Source organism: Poeciliopsis prolifica, unplaced genomic scaffold (assembly GCF_027474105.1).
Source record: "Poeciliopsis prolifica strain line A6 unplaced genomic scaffold, Auburn_PproV2 SCAFFOLD005, whole genome shotgun sequence".
Classification (NCBI taxonomy): domain Eukaryota; kingdom Metazoa; phylum Chordata; class Actinopteri; order Cyprinodontiformes; family Poeciliidae; genus Poeciliopsis; species Poeciliopsis prolifica.
Genome location: NW_026562380.1, coordinates 13,796,300 through 13,817,709, shown reverse-complemented (window position 1 = coordinate 13,817,709; position 21,410 = coordinate 13,796,300). Strand labels below are relative to the sequence as shown.

The window sequence follows — 21,410 nt, the reverse complement described above, 5'->3', positions numbered from 1 at the left end:
TGCCATCTGTTGATGCTGATGTTATTCTAACTGTACGGTAGCAAAGACACAAGCAGAAATCATCCAGCAGAAGAAAAAAAAAATGTTCAAAGATTCCAATAATATGAAGGGAATAAATTTATGAAAAAAACTCAGAATTGGACTGTTGTTTTCTGTACAGATTTTACCTGAAGACGTAATTATTAATCAACACATGCTCAGCATAGGCTAGCTGTATCAAAACCACCTTACATTTTTGAGCTTTCCTTTTACTGACCAAAAAAAAAAGGAAATGTGTCTTCTACACAGCCTGTGTCGCTATCTGGTCTCCACAATATATCTTTGTGTTAATGGCTCGTTAAAATTAAAAGTCTGTCTACTGTAAATGTAATTTTTCTTTGACAAAAATAATAATAAATCATTTTCAAATGCGGTTCTCCAATAAACCTCCAGAGGGCAGGGTTATCACTTAAAAAGAAATCTGGAACAGCATTGCAAAAGACAGTTGCTCACATTCAACCGTCTGGATTTGCATTTCTAAAAGTGAAATGAGGGTCGTATTGCCTGCAGTGTGTCGCAATGACAATAAATAATCTTGTGATTTTGCAGTTAAAAAGAGGAGAGTGTTTTTGAGTTTAAATATGTATGGTGGTTAAAATGTGATCTTAATTGTGATCCAACTTTGTCATGGCATGGGATCATTGTTCAGATGGTGGAGGAAGGGAGACGGTGTGTGTCCCATCCAGGCCCCCTGCAGAAACAGGTGGTACCTCTGAACTCTGTTCTGTGGGCAGCCAGTGAGTCACCTGCTTTCTCCTCCCACCCTCATTAATTTAAGCAGGTGCTGGGCTGAGGGGAGGGAAAACACAGAGCACCCTCGTGTTTGTGTAACACCAATGGGATGTAAATACTGGTCTGTTACAGCTGAGAAGCCCAGGGTTAAGGCGTGGGAGGCGCGCTAAGAAAACACTCATTATGGTGTCTTCGCCAATTCTGCATGTGGTAAACAGATAAAAAGCTATACGGGGTTTAATTATAGGTTGTATATGTATATAACGCGGCCCAGCTGAGCTTCTTCAGCAAACGTTTTACCTAATGAAATGGGTTTTGTTTAGCATGCAGGAGAAAAACTGTTTAACCAAAGATGAAATCTCTAATAGTCCCTCTCAAGGCAGAAGCATGAACTGGCAATCAATCTGAGAGCCCTGCATGACTAATTCTGATTTTATGTTCTATTGTGAGAGGCAGAGAGTGAATGACAGCTAAATTACAGAGAAGTGTTTTATTATTATTATTAAGATGTCCTTATTTAAAGTCCTACAAAGTCTACACACAGCATCACATATTGCTCTCACGGGCAGCTTCCCTCTGCAGGGAAGGTGTAAATGACAGGAGCTGTGACTTGGACACCAGCTCTTCGTCCCTGGCTTCTTTCCACTGGATAATATGCTCACAGTCTGTTCCACATCTTTTGTTTCCCTAAAGAGCATCTTTGCAAGCGATGCAAAGAGGTGTCGAGGTTATTTACTGTCAAACGTTCAACTTTTCAACGTGTTTGTTTTCTCGGGAACATGTTTAATTGCGCGTCCAAATCAGCAGGTCTGCAAATCAAGCCGTAGATGAGTTGTTGATCCATGTTGTAAAAAAAAAAAAAAGACCCAGCACCATTGAGTTTTATCTATTAGGACATAATAAGAATGGGGAACCCTCTATTTTGAGGGTTGTTCATAAGACTGACATTACACTGTCATAAACATCTTGGCCCGTAAAGCTCTGGTTATGTTTGCTGAGGATTGGAGATATTCGCCTCACCTTTCTTAAGGTCCTACAACATTTCAGTCAAGTGTGAAGTCTGGGTCGTGACCTGCATTAAAAGAAACTCAAGGGGGTAAAGGAGTAACCCCTAGAAGCATAATCTGGTGTAATTAATTTCTAGGTTTTTATAATGATGTTGGCTGAAATCTTTTTTTGTCATCTGCGTCTCACTTCAGCTTCATTTTACTTTCTCAAAAGACTCTCGGCACCAAACATTATTATTTCATTAAATGTCGAGCAATCCCTCCAGGGTTTTTATAATGTCGTGCGCCCAATTAGATTTATTTTCCTAATAACCTTTCTGACTCTGCTTTTAATTCTTCTTTGCTGATTAAGATGAGCACTTGTTCCGAGGACGCTGGGTAGGACCACGTTTTAGTTGAATCTCGCATGAAGTGCAGATAAACCGGAATGTCACTAGAGAGCCAACAGCGTGCATCAGCATTATCAGTCAAGCGACAGTCGAGTTCAGTCTGATCAATGACACGCTTCATTTGGTGACCCATAAATGCCAGACAAATGTGTTTGTCTCATTGAGCCCTGGAGACTTTGTATTATTGTCTCCCAGTGAAGAATGCGTTGCCTCTCATCCCATTTCCTGTTTTACAATAGTTACATAGTGACTGTACTGTAGATGAGGGAGCACAAGTGGTGAAAAATCCCCAAAAAGATTCCAAAAATAAAGGTAAAAGATTTCAATAACCCGTCTTAGCAGTGATGCTGCAAAACATGATTTTACTGAATTTTGATTGCTAGTTTTATTAGTTTTATTTACACTGGAATAAAACTAATGAAACGATGCAATGATGCCACAGCCCAGTATGAACATGCCTGCTTAAAGAGACAAGGGTTATGTTTTGTTAGTGAGGCCAATTAGCTCTAAGCCAATTAAGATTATATCGTCACTTGGTGTGGATTCCAAATACCATTTCACTTTGCAAAAGCAAACTTTTATTTTGCCGTTGACACATTATTATGGTGGTAGCTGGAACAGTTTTTGGGATTATCTGGGAATGTGCTGAATTAGTTCAACTCTTGTTTTGCAAACCGGAAGTACTTTGTGTTATTTTATTTTTGAGGAAGTAATTGCTTTATCCGAGTTGACTGAATTAGAAATCAATAAACTTTTTGGAGAATTGATTCTTAATCCAGTTATTCACTGAATCCCTGCATTAACTCTCAGAAAAAGGATGGATTTTATATCCTCGCTGATCGTCTACAAGCTAAATGAACCTAAATCAATTTTTAAACTGCTGCTGACCCGTTTTGACACGTCATCAAGAGTTTTGCTTACTCTGTTAACTGCAGCTTCTCCATGAAGGTTGATTGTTTTATGAATTCATCACTTACATGTGTTAACTGGCTTTTTTCATTTGATGACTGTTTCTATTATTAGTTTCAATCCATTGCTTGTTTTTCTTGTTTGTTTTTTTTTTGACTGATGTTCCCTTGTTTCCTGTTATTGGATTTTGATTTACCATGTGTAAAATCAGTGCGGCACAAATCGCCCTGCTTCAAGATTACATACACATCTCTGGTTTGCTCTTTTTAGATGTATTTTACTATTTGGCCAAAAATCTGCACCTTTCTCCCTGCTAATAATCCATCTGTCTGGGAGCGTTACCATCATGTGGCCTTTAGGCACAGCAGAGTGAACAAATCAGAGAGGACAGCCAAAACACAGCATGCTGTGAGACAAAAGAAGATCCATAGCAGCAGAATAGGAGGAGGGAGGCGTAATAGTTAAATGGTCGTTTTTGAGATTAAATAAAACCAGAAAACGTGTGCACTGGAAGAGAAACGTTCAAGCTTGGTAAAGAAGGAGGCAACGGCATTGAAATTGGCCTGGTGTGAGTTACACAGGATACAGAGTCACTCTCCTTCTCCCCCTGCAGCTCCTGCTGGAAACACTGATGTTAACTCAGGATGACTCTCGCTGGAGGGCGTACGGGTGGGTGGAGGCCGAGCAGGGCTGACAGGAAGGATGGATGGAGGTGGGATGGGAAAGAATCCTCTAGAATCGGGCAGTACTATCCTCACACCCTGCTGCTCCTGAACAAAACAATGCAGAGCAGGCACTCAATTATAATAAGTAACAAGTAGCAAGAAGACTGAGTCTGAGTAAAAAGGGAAAAAAAAAAAAAGGATTTTTTTTTCTGCTTTATCTGAATCTACTGTATGCTAAAGCAGCATCTCACCGTCAGATAAAGATGGCTGTGTGTTTGATGGGATCTTCTGCCTGCCACTGACCTTCACTTTTAACGAGTTTCATTTCCCAGGCCGGAAATTTGAGCCAGACGCAGCAATGCCCAGATGAAATCTGAGCGAGGCTGCATCTGAATGCCACCGTGATTACGGGCTTACCAGGAGTTTAATTCACCTGCCCAACATAACCCCGTATTTTATTTTATTATTATTATTTTTTTAATCCTCAAAGCCTTATAAAAATGCTCACCAGCTACTTTACTATGGACCAATTGGCAATGAGGAATTGGTGCAAGGCTTTATCTCCCTCTGCTGTGTTACTTAAGATGACGATGCTGTCTCAACGCGCCCCGTCAGCTGAGATGAAGAGCCTGGCCTCCTAAAAAAACGTCCCCATGCATTTCATCACGCCGCAGCTTCCTCGCCGGCGTGCTCAGCAGCAGATCTGAGGGCACAGCTGCAGAATGCGTTGTCAGTGGAATAGATAATCGCTTTGCGGCCGCGCCTTGTGTGACACAGGGAGAAGCCATAACAAATAGAAAGTGACACTGCATCGCTGTGGCGTTTCTCTGTAGTGCATAGAAGCAAAACCACTTTAGGGAATGTGTGGACAACAGTGAATCAAGCAGGATCAGCCTTTTTTTTCTTTTTTTTGCGTGGTGAAGCGATGATCCAAGGCCAACGCGCCTGCAGCCTGTTTAACCATAAAATGTGGGGCAGTTGACCTTTTATATCTTAAGAAGTCTGGATAACCTGAGTAGGCCATTCCAGTGCCTCCCAAAAAGCATGCATGACCCATTTCCTCCTATTACAACTGTCAATGTAATTTGTTAGGATTTCAGTTCACAACCAAATTGTAAGCAATGAAAACCTAAATGCAGCTGAGGGATTAAACAAAGCGAAGTAAATAAGAGTTAATGATGTTGACCCCGTGCGTGCTTAACATCTGAAGAGACACAACTTCTCCAATCAAAGCACTGAACGGCCGGTCGATAGGGGGCGCTGAGGCGCCACGCTCCTTTACGTGGAGGGGGGGAGGTTGCGGCTTATAAAGACGACCTATAAAAAGTTTTTATTTTAAATATTGTATTAGCGAGTTTTCTTTTATATTGTGTGCCTGAAAATGCCGACTGAATCACCGACATTTCCACAAACTGACTCTCCTCGACGGACTTCCGCCTGTCAGGACTTCCGTCGAAGTGAAGCGTGGTTGCTATGGCAAAACAATAAACATTTGCCCAATCAGCGTCTCAGAATTCCATGTTTTTTGGGCCGGAAAGGTTTTTTTTTTTTTTTTTTGCGTCGCCATGGTGATGAAGCCGCTAGCTGGTGACAACGGCGGTTGAATTCTCCACTTTGAATGACAGCGCAGGACTTTCCAGATGGCTGGTAACACTCTCTCTATGGCCCTGGACGGTGAGCTACAGTTTGAACGGTTTTAGCTGCTGTGCTTTTGTTGTTGTTGTTGTTGTTGTTTGCTTTTTTTTTTTTTTATCCAGCTGCTGCCATTGATTCGTTACTCAGAATCAGTTAGGAGTGTCGCCGTGGTTTGTCTGATGAAGCCACAGCAATGCTAACCATAGCATTTTTGCTCTGGTTATCAAAATGCTAATGCTGCTCTGGATAAATGTTGCTAAGATTTCTTTAAAATAAAAACAACAACAACAAAACATTATAATAATGATGCGCGTGTTGCCTTCTTTGAGTTTCTCCTGCTTTCCTATTGGTTGGTATAGTAATGTTTGCTGGGTAAGATGGCCGTTCTAATTGTTAGAGATTTAAACTTCTGCGCTGGTTCGGATTGGTTTGGGTGTTTTCCACAGTTGTGAGTCTGATACAGTTAGCCGGCATCTATCTAAATAGTCTACTGTATATTTTTGCAAGTAAGTGATCAGACCTTTTTATTTTTTTTTATTTTATTTTATTATTTTTTTTTTTTGCTTTATGAAGAAATATTATTGCGCAATAGGAAGGGAAGGGAGATCTATTGGCACATCAAGCCCCCACCAAGAGACGTTTTCCACCACTGCTGGCCCATAGAATGGTCCATTAAGCTTGGTCATCCATTACCATTAGTTAGCAGTAAATTAAAGTCCCCCAGCTCATTATGGTACGGCCCACTCGCACCTGCGCTCCGAAACCAGAGAGGGTTACACCTTACCAAATAAGGACATGTAGTAAAGCTGCGCTGGGATGACGTTGGACGTAAAAACGAAAAGAAAAAAAGAACACGTCCATGTGAGCGCGCGGTTCGGATGCAGACCAGAAAACAGAGGGGGGAACACCGAGCTGCCTAATCTGGTTACATAAGAAGCCACTGAGTCTGCAGACTCCCTCTGCGGTAATCCTCTGAACTATTCATGTTCAATTGTCCCGAGGCGACACACTTTGCGCGCACTTGTGGCTCCGTGCGGCTCTTTGCAGGCGCGCAGTCTCTGCGCAGTAAAAAAATAAAAAACAACAACCAAAAAACAAATAAATAAGTAAAAAGTGCGAGAAAGCGCGTAGCGATCGGTGGCTACAGTCGGCGTACTAACGCGTCCTCTGCTGCAGAGGCTGCCCGTCGCCTCTTTTTGCAGCTGGCGGCTCATTTGCGCCGCTGGGGCCGTGACGATTCCGCTGACGCGCCACCAGCCGCACCGCCCAGGAGACAGAAGAGGAGAGCGACGGCGCGGGGCTGGACACCGGACTCTTTCTTCTCCTCCTTCCTGTTCTAACGCGGACGAACGAGCGGCTTTTTTGTCCACCTGCAAGTCGATATTTGCGCAGCGATCGAAGCGGCAGCATCACCACATCTCCTCCCCGACTCCCCCAGCAGCGATGGAGGTACCAGGCTTGGCGCACAATATCACCAGCCCGTTAAGTCCCTGCGAGGGGATGATCAAGGACCTGAGTCTGGATTCCATACAGTTATGCGAAAGAGACGGTGAGTGTGTGTTACTGTAGGACTTCAGTGGAAGGGGGTAAGGGGAAAGGGGGCAATAAAAACGCTGCTCTTAGTTGCAGAACCCATATAGTTTGCATGAGGGATGAGGGCCGGTGACTCCGCAGGTTGCTTCGGCAGAAAAACTGTGCGATTTATGTCCGTGAAGAGAACATAGCTGGATGCATTTACATTAATAATGGAGAAGAAGCATTTTGTTGGGAACAGCTGTCTGTCTCTGCAGACTGAGCGTGCACATGTTGGCAACTGATAAGCGCCTTTTCATTTCAGCACCACAGGCGTGGACAGAGAAAGGCACCAACCCCGCCTATAGCTTATCATGACTTCTGTTCATTTTCTCTTTGAGAAAACCCTGCATCCTCCCCTCCACCCCCCCCCACCCCCCTCCCCAGTTCCTTTGCAGTTAACTTCTCTGCAGTGTGTGACTCAAAATTTCACAGTAATTTCACAGTAGCTATCTCATGAAACCACGTTTGTGGTCCAAAGTTATAGAATTAGGAGGCAGGAAGAAGGGAATTTAAAATACAGCATGCTGCACATATGGGAGTTAGAATTGAATTTGTTCATTGTACACATGTGAAACAGTTGATGCTGGTAGCAGAGTAGGGGGTGGAGGCAGGGGGATGCAAGTCATGATGAGTAGAGAATGAAAAGCTGAAACATGGCTGCACCCACAAGAGCGTGCGCAGGCGGTGCAGCCCCGCACACCCGTCAGTGCAATTACACAGCACTGATTCCACATCTGAGGCTTGGTCGCAGAGATGCCAGTTCACATAGATTAATTGTAGATTAATTCACTGATGTGTTCACATTGTTATATATAAACGTATATAACGACTGGTCGATTGGCTGGAGAAGCCTGTGGTTTACCTCCATTAATGCTCCCCCAGCCTCGGATCACAGTGAAGCAGCAGTGGCACGTTTTCTCCATTTCCACATCTACTTCCCATGCTGCAATACAACAGGATGCATCCGTATCCCCTCACGGTGCTTTGTTGCAATCTTTCTCGCGCTTTCATTTCAGTCGATTTCCAGGCAGGGTTTTAGGGAGAGTCTCGTGTTTGCAACACGAGACTTGCTACTAGCTACTACTTCCTCGTGGAAGTAGTAGCTAAGTAGTAGTAGCTAAGTCTTTGTCCTTGAGACGCCCACATACTCTCTGTTGCTGTGTTGCTCAGTCAACAATGTCCACTCTCTTTCTCAACACAAGAAGGGTTGTTGTGATTTAAAATATTCATGCGATATGTCACTTGGAACAACGGCAGTGTTGTAATAACTATTTGCAAGCCTTTATCGTGTTTTTGAGCTTTAATGCTAAAAAAGTACCAAATCATTATGAAGTTATTGTCTGTCCTCAGTTAAAATCTAAGGTTTGGTTGTGATATATGCACAAAAAATTAAAAAAATGTAATTATGTATTTATTCTATGTTGATGGTTGTATAGTTTTATGAGGCACATACTGATTATTGCCAGCCCTGTTGAACCAATGTGAAAATACCTTTACTGCCACCGACCAACCATCAGTTCCTGACCTTAAATTCAAGCTCGCCTTGGTTTGGGTTGTGCAGCAGGGCAATGATTCACACTGAGACCTTCAGATGTCCATTTTTGAAGGACTCAATTAAAAATAAAATTTAGGTTTTGGATGAAGTGTGAACTAAATCCATTGAGATTCTGTTGGATGACCTTAAACAGGCCTTACATGCTGTGGCTGAATTAAGATAATTTTCCAAAGACTAGGTCAAAGCTCCCTCACAGCAATGTAAACGACAGTAATCATTCATGGTTGATGGCAGATAACCAGTTATCAGGTTTGAGGGTCAATTATGTTCAGAAATAGGTGGCTTGGTTTGGATAGCTTTTTCTCGTAATGAGTGAAAAAAAGCACATATTTTTTTTCAGACAGTTTTTGCCTAATTTTGAAATTAGTTGAAGAACTGAACCGTCTGGAGTGACAAAACGAGCAAAAGCAAAAAGAAGTCAGCAGTGGCATAGACTTTGTTGAACATAAACACACAAACTTAAACCTCTGTTTGAGTTGGATCGTAAAGACACTTAATGCTTTCGTTTCAGCTGGCACTGTGTGCATGAAGTTCCTCCCAGAAAGGCATTGTGCTCCATACTGTCTCTCTCACATTCACTTTCACCCTTCTTGGAAACCCGGCGTCATCACATCGGGTCGATGCCGACCGCATCCATTTCTGTTTTACTTTCTAAATTTATCCGAATTCCCATTAATATTTAATCACCCGCAAAAGAGGCTCGAACGCCCATGCTGAGCTAGCAGAATGAGCGCATGGAGTGCTCTCACACACACATGGAGGTCTGTTAGAGCTTTTCAATGCACAGTGGGGAACAAGTTGTTTTTGTGTTCCCGGTGTCAGAGTTGGGGTTAATGGTTCACTGTACTCATGCGGCTCTGACATGTGTATCTTCAGCTCTCTGGGGCTGGGGGATGTTTTACTGAGGGCAAAACTGCAGAATCAGTTTAGTACAACTCGATACAAGTTAGGCTTGTATTGAGTCGTGTTAGTGCAAATTAGAAATAATGACTCATTCTGGTTTTGGAGAAGTAAAAAAAAAAAAAAGTTTTGTTCTCCAGCTTAAGTTGATTTGGTGGGAAAAAAATGATGAAAGCTATTTATTTTTATTGAGCATAAGCTAAAGGTGGAATAAATAACTTAACCTCAATGCAGCGCACTGTTTATCACACTCTGAAAGATGTTCTTGCCATTGGCAGCTTCTCAGGCTCACAGCATGGTTCCTATCACAGCCTAGCCTGTGCTACAGCTAAAAGAAAGCTGTGATTTTTTTTTCTCTCTCCAAAGGGCTCTGAGTATCTATGCTGACTAATGTCGCCTTTTTTGTGTTTACAGCTCAACTTTAGACTCGCGCTTTGCGCTTGTCTAAGTGTGCACTTGTGCTGTCAAACTACCGTCTAGCTTTTTATTTCTCTCAAACTCGCGACTATCGGAGCTCTCAAATGGAGCTTTAGTCACACATGGTGGACATGGCAACCACCCAGAGGTCATATCAAAGCTGTTCAGACAGACTGAATTGAAGCAGTGAAGCCGGCCGAAATGCAACACTCAATATCTCCAGGTGTGACTAGATGGAGCTGCATCTGGCATCTCAAGATATTCATTGATGTTTTATCTTATAACATCTCTTGAGTATGCACTACTTGCCCAGCAAACTCAGTTGCAGACAATAAGATTGTTTTGAGTTTAAATAATTTTGTCCGACTGGTTTCCTGCAGAGCGGCCGTCTCAGCATCCCGACATGCGGTGCTCTGCTGAAGCAGGCAGAGGTCTCCTGGGTTTGTTGCAATCTCCCGTGGGACCTGCATAATTAATCTGTGCTTCTGCACTCTTAAATAATGATTCATAAACTGCCTCGTTTTTGCTTAATCATGACGCGCCAAAGCCAAGCCTCCTCCTTCCGTGCAGCAGAGCGTTACAGTCCGTCAGAGGACGAGGCAAAACAACAGAGGCGCTTCGTAATATGTCTTTGTGGTAACATCACACAGCAGCCAAATTATGCGTTAAGCGAATTCGAGAAGAAGGAGCCGAGGGCGTAATGCTGGCAGATTAATTTAAGTCTGGATGAGGGTGAAGGCCTCCTGTGAGGGACTGAACAGTTTACTCGTTCTCACAGCCTGACCTTCATCCAGCTTGACTCTCGCCCCTCCATTTTTCATCCTGCGCTCTCCGAGTCCCTGAAGGTTTAAAGCTGACTTCAGTTTCCCACAGAAAGGGCCTGGCTTATCTTGTTTACATTTAGTGGTTTTGGTCTTAGAGTGCTGCAAAAATAGAGTTTGCGTACCCTTTGAGCATTTTCAAAAAAAAGAAAAAAATTCCCATTACCTCCTCAAATTTTAATGCCTTTTACTGGGGCTATGTGCTATAGGAAAAGACAAAGTAGACCATTTAAGAAGTGGTGAGTGAGGTGGGAAACTCAACTGCAAGCAAGAGGAAGGTAGTTTCATGAGATTTGTTAAGCAGAAAACAAATTGATGAACAGACACAACAGAAAGGAGGAAGAAGTGGGGGCCGGGGGCGGAATTTGCCAGTCTGTGCATTAAAATCTGCTTTTCGCTGTCACTGATCGGCCCACCTGCCAATCCCAATTCATAGCAGATGATCAAAGACTCAATATTCTGGACTTTTGCAGAGTGGCAGGAGTAAGAGAGCGCTACTGACTTTGTTTTAAGACGTCTAACTACTCAGTAAAGCTTTTTGTATGTAACTAAGTAAATAACACGAGAGTTCGTATTATTTCTTACCGAAGGCGGTTCTGGCCCATTTGGCTGCCTGTGTGAACGACCCTCAGCTCCTCAATCCTCACCCAAGTTGAGTAATGCATTCGGCCCTGTCATTACTCATAACATTCACATCCCATGGGGTTGGTGGGGTGGAGGTTTTCCTGCCGCTCTGGTTGGTCATGTCCCTCCTATCAGAAAACCACCACAAATTACTAAATTTAGTTGTATTTTGCTCAATTAAGAACGTTGCCTATTTACAAATGTGGATGAAAAGTAAGCCTAGGTTTATGCAGATTTGCCTGTGATGTCTGCAAATGTTTTGCATCTCACTGTGGCAGCATCATGATGTGGGAAGGCTTTTCTCCATCGGGGACAGGGAAGTTGAGAAGAGTTGATGGGAAGATAAATGGAAGTAAATATGGAGAAATCCTGGGAGAAAAATACTTAAGTTATCAAAGACCTGAGACTGTGAAAGTTCATGCATGTACTGGTTGTAAAAAAAATAATAATGATAATGGAAGCCATATGTCCTTTTTCTTCTAAGATAAGTTTTCCCTCCATTTTTGTTGCTCCATTACATAAAATACTCCTAAAACCCACTGCAGTTTGTTGCGTTGCCACATTTTAAGTTCCCTGGGGTAGACTAGATTGGTGGTGAACAAAGATTTGCACGAAAGTACTGATTTATGGCTTTTGAAGGCAGTATTTACAGCACATTTGTGAAGGCTGAGTGTGTTGGTATGAAGACATTTTGCAAATAAATGAATTAGGTGAGCACTGGAGTAAACAGGAGATGAGTCAGCATGCTCTAGTCACATGAAGGCAGGAGGGTGAAAATCTTCCCAGGATTTAGCTTACAAGGAAAATATTATTGTTGACGACACATGAAAAAGGAAGACTTTTTAGGATTTTGAAATCCAGCAAGTAGAATTAGAAGAAAATAAGTCAAATGAGATGAGTTACACAACAGTAACTGCAAAGGGAAACCAGAGAAAAAATCCTTGTATGCTTCTGCAGCTATATTTAATTTTTGCATTGGGCAGATGTCAAATAATGACAACAAAGGTTATCTTTTTTTTCGGTAAAGGTCAGCACCATCCAGTTTCCGATGGGTCTTTACGGCGCTTGCATCGCTGTCTGGTCTGCACTGACTTGATGAAACACTTCCTGTCTGAGCTGTGGCCCGTCATGTCTTGCGCTGACCCCCTCAGTCTGAGCCAAATGAATCGGCTCAATGGGGTCTTGTTTTAATGAGACGGACACATTAAATGCAGCCCACCAGCAGGACAGAACAGGAGGTTTCCACCAATCAACACGGAGTCCTGAGGACTTTGAGAAGTCAGGCCAAGTGCACCCAGAAGGACGGCTACTTATCAGGAACTGTTTTATTCACTGTGCCTCATAAACTGACAGCAGACAAGCATGCTGATTATTAAAATACTGGACCTTAAGACTGTGACGTTATTCTAAACTGATAAGTTTTGAAAGCGTTCTTCACCGCAAAGTGCAATATAAGTTAGTGAGATACCAAACACTTCTGTGTGTTCTCTACAAACATCTGAAAAGTGTTTGTGGAGAACACTTTCCCCAGCTGAAGACGGGGAAATGGCTGAAACAGTGGTGACTGGTCCACAGGGGGCGCTATGGTGCTGCTTTCCCAGACTTGGGGGGGTGAAATAAAATCTAAAAAAAGACTTATCTGGGTAACACAAGCGGCATTGACCTATTTTCCTAAAGAGTGTGTGCTTACATAATTTGAATGATTATTTCCGCCTCAACACATAGCATAACTCATTCAACGTTGTATTTACCTTGACCCCCTACTACAACTGGACAGCGACCCAGTAGTGGCGCTAAATGGCCAATCGTGTGTAGTTGCTAGAGAAAAATAATAAAAAATTTGGCCAATCAGTATCGCTGAATTTAATGTGTTTGGCTCTCTGGAAATCGGCCGTGTCTGGAAGATGCTGGAAAGTTCTGGGTCAATATGGGAATGTATGTGATAACAATGATACTTGAAGGGAAGTTTACACCAAATTCTCTTCCTTCAGTGACAGCCACAGTTTACAGATGGTTGGGAAGCTACAGCTTATGTTCCTCAGCGTGTTTCATTATTTTTAGCTGCCATATATTGTTGTTTTTTGTTTAATCAGCCACAATCATTTGCTCTTTGCTGATGATTATCTATCACAGTTTATGGACGGTGCAGATGCATCCCGCTTGTGCTTGTTGTCGCACTTTATTTTCAAAATCAAAAATCTCATGCAAGGCCTTTCAAAGCAGATGCAAATTGATGTGAAATTTTAGGCACAACATTTATTGTCTTGTCTTTTAGGAAATTTGTTTTCAGCTTTCATTTTAATTTCATAGTAAACAAGAAAACAAATGTCAGGTGGGTTTTACTCTAAACGATCACTCTGGTAATTTGGCAGCAAGAGTTTCCAAAGGAAATTAAAACCTGCTGAAGTATCATAAAAGCGTTAATCTTTGCTGATGATGGGGGGGAAGAAGAAGACAGTTTTATTTATTTATGTCAGTAATAATGTGTTCATCCTAATATATGCTTCCAAATGAGGCTAATTAGCTGCAGTGGATTTCATTGAGAGGTCTGATTGCAAATCCATGCCACACTTATTAGTTTTATTTGCAAAATAGCTTTGAAGTCCATACATTATCATTTTACTTCATTATGCACTACTTTGTGTTGATTTATTAAGTAATAACCAGTTTAAAATAGATCAAAGATAATTTTACAAGGTCCAGTGGTTCATTTTGGGATGCTGTTGACATGTTTTATAGCAAATTGTTTTTTGAAAACACTCTGTCGGGACCAAGAGGGGAAATAAGTAAGTGCCTTAATTTGAAAAAGGCAGTGATTGCAGGTTTTTTTATTTTTTTTTTTGTGCTTTCTGTGCTCGTGCAACACAGTGAGTGATAAAAGCTCCCCTTCGCTCATCTAATTTTAAGAAAATCAATCCACAAAAGCTGCACAGTTTGACAATTACTTGGAGGTGAGGCGTTGGAGTGCACAAACCCAATTACCAGTCCACTCTTTTATCTCTGCCTCTCCCGGTGAACGAACGGAGATGGATTTTCCATGCTCCACTACTCCAGCTATTGTTAACCCTCTACAGAGCCCAGTCATATTGAACATTACCCCCCAAACACGGCATTCTTGAATTGTCACCCACTGTTGTGTGCAGACCCCAGAGCATACATAGCAAATGCATTGTTGCCAAGCCAAGTGGGCGTCTCAAAGTCCGTACTCTGTCTTACGTGACAAAGCTCTTATTCAGCTGGGTTCAGTTTTTCCATCAGCCTCTGGGTGAACTTTGAGTTGCAAAGCCTTTGGCAGCCGTGCAGCAGAGAAAATGTGAGATTTGCTGCAACGCGTTGGGCTTTTTGGTGGAGGCCAAATGGGTTAGTGACACTGTGGCAATAACGTGACCCCGATTACTGTTCGAATGCCCTTGCTTCTGCAGAAGATTCATAAAACCCATGAGGCCGCTTAGAAGAGAAGGGAGTAGAGTATCGGATTTGTGACGCCGCTGAGGCTCGGTGAAGCAGATATGTGCACAAGCGTGCAGAGAATGGTGTTTCCATGGCAGCGTATACAGTAAGCCGCTCTGTCCTGCTGTGCATTTTGATGGCTATACTGTAAATGCTGTGTGCTGAATAGCTACTGCAGTTTTTTATTCTTTGGTAAGCTTTAGCCATTCCACTCTGCAGGCTGACTTGGAATTGCTTGGAGTCAGGGTTTTTTTGTTTTGAACTGCGTACATAAAATGGCGATTTATGATGACCTCTGGGTCATTGTAAGCACATATTCAAGCAGCGAGTATAATTATTCAAAAAAACTTTGTCATTTGATCCCATTTTGCTACTCTATTATGCCGTTCCATGGTAACAGTCTTTTTTTTTTCTCTTCTTTTCTTTTTTTGATTACACAGATAGCAAATCCCAGGATGGCAGCATGGAAGAACTCCCTGTTCCTCAGAACATCAAAATCAGCAACATCACTTGCGACTCCTTTAAGATCTGCTGGGATATGGAGGCGCGCAGCAAGGAACGCATCACACACTACTTCATTGACCTGAATAAGAAGGAGAACAAGAACTCCAACAAGTTCAAACACAAGGTAACAAAGGCGCAAGTCACACACATAAACAGCCTTTTAAAGGTGATGCCACTGGGAGATGAATCACCAAGCAGGCTGTTGTTATGGCCTTTTGAAGATAAATGATAGGCTCTTTACTGGTACATTTTTGCAAAAATAATTGAATTAAGGACGCAAATCACCCTCTGAAATGGCTTTTTAAAATTTTATTATTGGTAAAAAAATGTCCCTATCAAATTATGAGTGGTGACAATCAGTTTAACAGAGCAGGTCCTGCGCTGTGCAGCGCAGCTCAACTTTCATTAGTTTCATGTCTCCTACCTTTAAAGATGGATGCACATTATATCTAACATAACCACTTTGATGGCAAAAACAAACAATAGCCAGATTTGTGCTGCTCAAATGATTTTCATTTCATATTTGATTTATAGGTAGAGAGAATCTTGTATGAATTGTGCGCGTCTAAAAATATTTAAATAAAAAGTTGCCGTTCTCCATTAGCTCACTACAGTGACGTTTTACTGTTGATTCACTGATCCCATTGCAACCTTATATATTTTTGCAAGGGTTGATGAATGCAGAAATTTTGAAGTTTTCCATTAACTGTAGTAATGGGGTAAAAAAAAAATTATAAATGATTTTTTGCAATTATACAAGATGAATGCAGAAATTGTTATTAAAATGCTGCATTCTTACTTTCCTTTAGTACTTTATTCTTTTCAATAAAGGTGGAATTCACTTCAGCTTGACCGCTCTTTAAGAGCTTAAAGAAGATTCTTTTCAAGGTGGTTTTGACTTCAGGACACTAACACCAGATGCTCTGATTGGCTAACGACGCCTTCACAACCCTGCAGCACTAAAACAGACTCTGCTTTGTGTCTGTTTTAGTAATTCTTTAACATTTGGTTCCTCAGCCGCCTTCTTTCTGTATTTTATTTTATTTGAGTTGCTGCAGAGAACCTCTCCTCTTTCTGCCTTGTTGGAGCGGGATGACTCTGTTGCTGGGCAGGAGCTGTCGGTCCAATCACTGAGCTGCTAAGGCCAACTGATACCTGTGTGGTGGGGGGTTGGGGGGAGCGGTGGGTTGATGAAAATTTGACAGAGCATTTTGGGTATAGAAATGATCTGCTCAGACATGAGTCTCCACATCTCTGCATGTAGATAAAAAAAGACACATACATGGTCAATCTCTATCTGAGTTGACCTTTTTTGCTCCTTTCCTTGCCTGTCATCCTGTTTCAATTCTCTGTATCCAGGACGTTCCCACCAAGCTCGTGGCCAAGGCGGTGCCCCTGCCCATGACTGTCCGGGGCCACTGGTTCCTGAGCCCCCGCACAGAGTACACTGTGGCCGTCCAGACTGCGTCCAAACAGACCGACGGGGACTACACCGTCTCCGAGTGGAGCGAGATCATTGAGTTCTGCACTGCCGGTGTGTACACAACACAACTCACAGTCCACGTAGCTCGTGTCCTCGATCGACCTCCGTCAGAGTTGCCTTTTCAGGTTTTGGAGGGGACAAACTGTACGAAATACACACAGAAATATAGAAGATGGCATTGGGAGGGAGAATATTACAGGAAGTCTGCAATGATTTGAGGAGAAGATCAATAGAGGAGTGGAGGAGGATGAGAAAATAGAGGGATTAAAGGAAGAAAGGGGAGCCGTGCTATATGTTTGGAATGCTAAAGTCACATAACATAACAGCCAAGAGGCTTATAGTGGGGGAGGGGAAAGAATGGATAGCAGGCTGGGGAGGTTAAAGGGGGCTTATCCACTGAGGCCTCCTGGTAGAGAACAGACACACAGCTTAGGCCCTTAGGTGCCCACTCCCCTGCCTGTCCTTAACTCTGACGCTTCAAGGCCAAGCAGTATATTATTAGCTCATTGAATTCAATCGATTTTGATTTTTATTGGGTTACTGCAGATGGAAACGCGAACTGCTGTGCAGCAAGGTAACAGTCTTGAAAAGCCAAATAAATTTTGTTTAGCAATTAAGTGCTTGAACCTGATTTCACAGCTTGTATCAAAACATAATCAGCCATGAAAAAGCATCTGCACTCAAGAAATGAACCGGGGTTGTTGACACACAAGAAAATTTAGGGAAGATATTGGCTCTTTATCCACCTGAAACACAACATAATTCATTTCTGTCTCAGTTAAGCTAATGAAAAATAATAGAAAGAACAAAGTATGAGAGGGATGACAGTATTTCCAGGAAGAGAATTTCTGAAGAGCTATCAGTGGACGTGTGGCTGGTATTTATTTATGATCCCATTGGACAAACAGTGGAGGAAATGCCAAAACTAACAATACAAACCGTTTTGGGCAATTTTAAGAATCATTAATTGGAATTTTACTGTGACAACGATGAATCAAAATTCCTGTCTTGGGAAATTTATTATGATAAATGATAAACAATACAATAAATGCCATACTTCTCCCACTATGTGATTAAGACCACTGAAAGTAGGATTTATGTCAAATTGCTGGTAAAGCAAATGCTGAAAAGGCTCAATCATCTTCCTCACTACGGCCTACTTGTACGGAGAGAGTCGCTACATCGTCTGGGGAGCGCTCAGGTCAGAGCTGCTGCTGCTCCGTGTTAAAAGGACTCAGTTGAGATGGTTTTTCCATCCGATTGCCTCCTTCTGGAGTTTTTTTCTTTTGGTCTACTCTCAGTTGATCCTACTGAGAGTAGACCGGAACTTTCTCAAGGGTAAATATTAATCGTCAAGCAAAGAGGGATGTCTGGGTTTTAAGTCCCAGCCCTGTCAGCCGGTGACTTGATCTCAGATAAGTGGGCGACATTAAATTGGTGGGTGGTGCATCTCTTAGATTAGGTCGTGAAACAGATTGAAAGGAGGAAAGTGAACTGATGGCATTGTAGTGTTCCTGCTCCTCGTCCACATTCTAGCTGAGTCGATCAACTCCTGGTAGCATCAATAAACAAATGGTTTTGTGTGTACAGGAAGGATCAGGGCAGCAACAAAAGCCAAGGTGTTCTTTGAAAAGCAAATCTAACTGTTGAAAGAAAACAAAACAAAGCTGCGCATCTCGTGTCGTTTGTCTTCAAGCACTCATTTACTGGAGAACTAGCTGTTTTGGCCTGTACTCATTAAGAAAAGGCCCCTTAGGTGATTGGTGGGAGTAGAATAATATTACGAGACTTGATTAAATGTTTTTGCTCCAGTTGCTTCGTCGCAAAGGGGATATTTGGAGGGGAATCATTTAATTATTTTTCAAGTTAAGCTCATATTTCTTCATTGGCAGAGCGGAAGATATTTAGCTTTTTTTAATACCTGAAATTTTCAATGCAGATTCATGACAGTTGATCATCTGTTTTCAATGTTTGTTTGTTTTTGTGTGTGTGTGTGTTTCACCACTAAAATAATGAATCCGTTTCTAGATTACTCTACGGTTCATCTAAACCAGCTGCTGGAGAAGGCCGAAGTCATTGCCGGGCGAATGCTGCGGTTCTCTGTTTTCTACAGGAACCAGCATAAAGAGTACTTCGATCATGCCAGGTGGGCACAGCCATAACTAAGTTCATCATCATTTATTTGTATCACCACTTACTTAACTAGCTCCGGATAGATTTGCTATTAATGTCATGAAACACTTTTATCAAATTTGCCCCGAATGAAGGAGAACGCAGCGCTGCTCTTTTACGCCTTTTAAATTAAGAACATGTAACGCTCTTCGCTTCTGGCAGGCATGTGTTTCAGTGAGATATTTATTAAAACAGTCAGGAGTTAACAAGGACAGATCTTCTAACACTTCATTCTCGGCACAGTTAGATTTTATTTGTATGCGGCTGCCAAGACAATTCAGGGATGTGGACGGATCACCACAGGAACCTTTTACTCCACAAAACAACATGGTGGCCTCCTACCTCTGCTCTATAGCGTTTCTCTCCAGCTGCCTTACGTGAAGAGATGAGAATCAGCTGGAGGGAGCCGCTGGAAGCATCCTAATTACTGCCATCAGTCCAAATATGCCACATCAAAACTACTGTAGCAAACCGCCGGCTCTTCCAGGAGACTTCTCTGCGCACACACGCACACACACACACAGCCTTAGATATGGAAAGGTTGTTTTTGCTCCCTCGTGTTTTTACTGAAAGTGAGCTGACAATACTCAGCAACAGAGTAGGCGGGCGGGTTTTTGTCAGATTTTTTCTTTCTTCTCTTTAATCGTACATTCCTCTCTCTCTCTCTCTCTCTCTCACTCTCTCTCTCCTGTTTTCCTTCCATCGGGTTGCCTTGAGGAATTGCTTCCAGTTATACAACAGTTTCTTTATTTGGACTGCAGATTCTGAACACTCTTTTGTCTGGTGCTGTGCAACCTGACGTCATTCTTCCTTTTATTTTTCTATTTATTTTTTGTTCTTTTGCTGATTTGCAGCAAAACCAAATACACTTGGTGGAGAGCGTATTTGGTGAACTACCCCATCATGTGGGGATTTACCAGTACTGCCGTTTTCATATGATGAGAGCAGAATAGTTGCGTTATTCCCACAATGAAAACAGGATTTCTGGACATATAGCTACAGGACTGAGGTTTATATTTCAACAGGTTGAGGTCAGATTTATTCTGTTTTAGTGTGCATTTATTTTTCCTGGATTTGTCCAGAATTTTATTTTCAAAAGCAATTTTTTTTTATTGTGATGGCACTAGCTTTTTTTAAATTTTTTATCTAGATTTCTATAAATTTAAGAAAGTACTTTCATGTCTGTTCTTAAATAATTTGTCTATAAGACTAAAGAAAACTGAATTATTAGGTGTTTTTTTTTTTTTAAACAAGTCAATCAAGAGACTGTTATTGTTCCACAGAAGGAACTCTCATAAACCCAGGTGTTCTCAAAGTTTTGATGGAGAAAAATAGTAAACAAACATCAACATGAAGATCAAGGAACACAAGTCTGTGCCACACCGTCTTGGTCCACCACACAAAATCCATGTCAAGAAATAAGACGCGTTGCAGATTCCTTGACAGAACGCTCCGAGGAAAAGTTAACATAAAAATAAAACCCAGATCTTTTCTTTCAAAACTCCAGGGAATCGCAGGACAACCGGATGATGCCGTCGGTGAAAGACAACAGCGGCAGTCACGGCTCGCCCATCAGCGGCAAGCTGGAGGGAATCTTCTTCAGCTGCAACACAGAGTTCAACACCGGCAAGCCGCCGCAGGACTCGCCCTACGGCCGCCTTCGCTTTGAGGTGCAGGCCGACGCGCTCTTCAACCCCGACACCAACCTGTACTTCGGAGACTTCTACTGCATGTACACGGCCTACCATTATGTCATCCTGGTCTTGGCACCGAAGGGCTCCAGGGGCGACGACTTCTGCAAGCAGAGGCTGCCCGCCCTCGACATCGGCAACAACCGCTTCCTGACCTGCAAGCAGGACGAAGACGGCGGCCTGGTGTTTCACCACGCCCAAGACGTCATCTTGGAGGTGATCTACACGGATCCCGTGGACCTGGCTCTGGGCACAGTAGCAGAGATCAGCGGGCACCAGCTCATGAGTCTGTCCACGGTGAACGCTAAGAAGGACCCCAGCTGCAAGACGTGCAACATCAGCGTGGGACGCTAAAATACAAAAATAGGGAGCCCAAAGTCCAGGAGGGGGAGAGAGGGACTTGATTTTTTTTTTTTTGACTGACCCCATCAACACAAACGGAAGGAAGGCCACAAGGGCCGACGAAGCAGGCGAACACGTGCATGAAGCAGCAGATTTATAAGTCTCATTGCTCCCCGTCCCTAAAGAAAACCGTCATTCCCAAAGATCTAAGAAAAAGAAACACCCTTGAATAATCATCATCATCCAATAAAGGTAAAAACACCATCATCACGTAGTTCATATTTGTGTACTGACCAAACCCTTTAACTGTACTAAAAGTCTGCTGTTAAAACTTTATGCTTTTTTAAAAAAAATGATATAATGATCCATGTTAAATTAACAATCTTAGCCTCTGTGTTACTGATGCACTGTTAACTAGAAATTGAGACTCTGAATAAGCATTCCATATCTATCATTTCAATTGATTAATTCAGATCTCTACTTACCTCCTACTAGTGGCA

The 21,410-nt window shown here is 42.4% G+C and overlaps 1 protein-coding gene across 2 annotated transcripts; it reads left to right on the top strand.

The window, feature by feature from the left end:
- Nucleotides 1-5,313: 5,313 nt before the first annotated feature.
- LOC129359701 (phytanoyl-CoA hydroxylase-interacting protein-like) lies at nt 5,314-21,177 on the top strand. Of its 2 annotated transcripts, XM_055029513.1 has the most exons (6): nt 5,338-5,415; nt 6,553-6,925; nt 15,159-15,346; nt 16,582-16,756; nt 18,734-18,851; nt 20,385-21,177. In XM_055029513.1, exons 2-6 carry the CDS (start codon nt 6,820-6,822, stop codon nt 20,920-20,922), a joined length of 1,125 nt encoding a protein of 374 aa, XP_054885488.1. In that variant the 5' UTR covers nt 5,338-5,415; nt 6,553-6,819; the 3' UTR covers nt 20,923-21,177. The 2 variants fall into 2 exon arrangements, with proteins under 2 accessions (XP_054885489.1, XP_054885488.1); XM_055029514.1 differs by lacking the exon at nt 6,553-6,925 and having other exon boundaries at nt 5,314-5,415.
- Nucleotides 21,178-21,410: the final 233 nt, after the last annotated feature.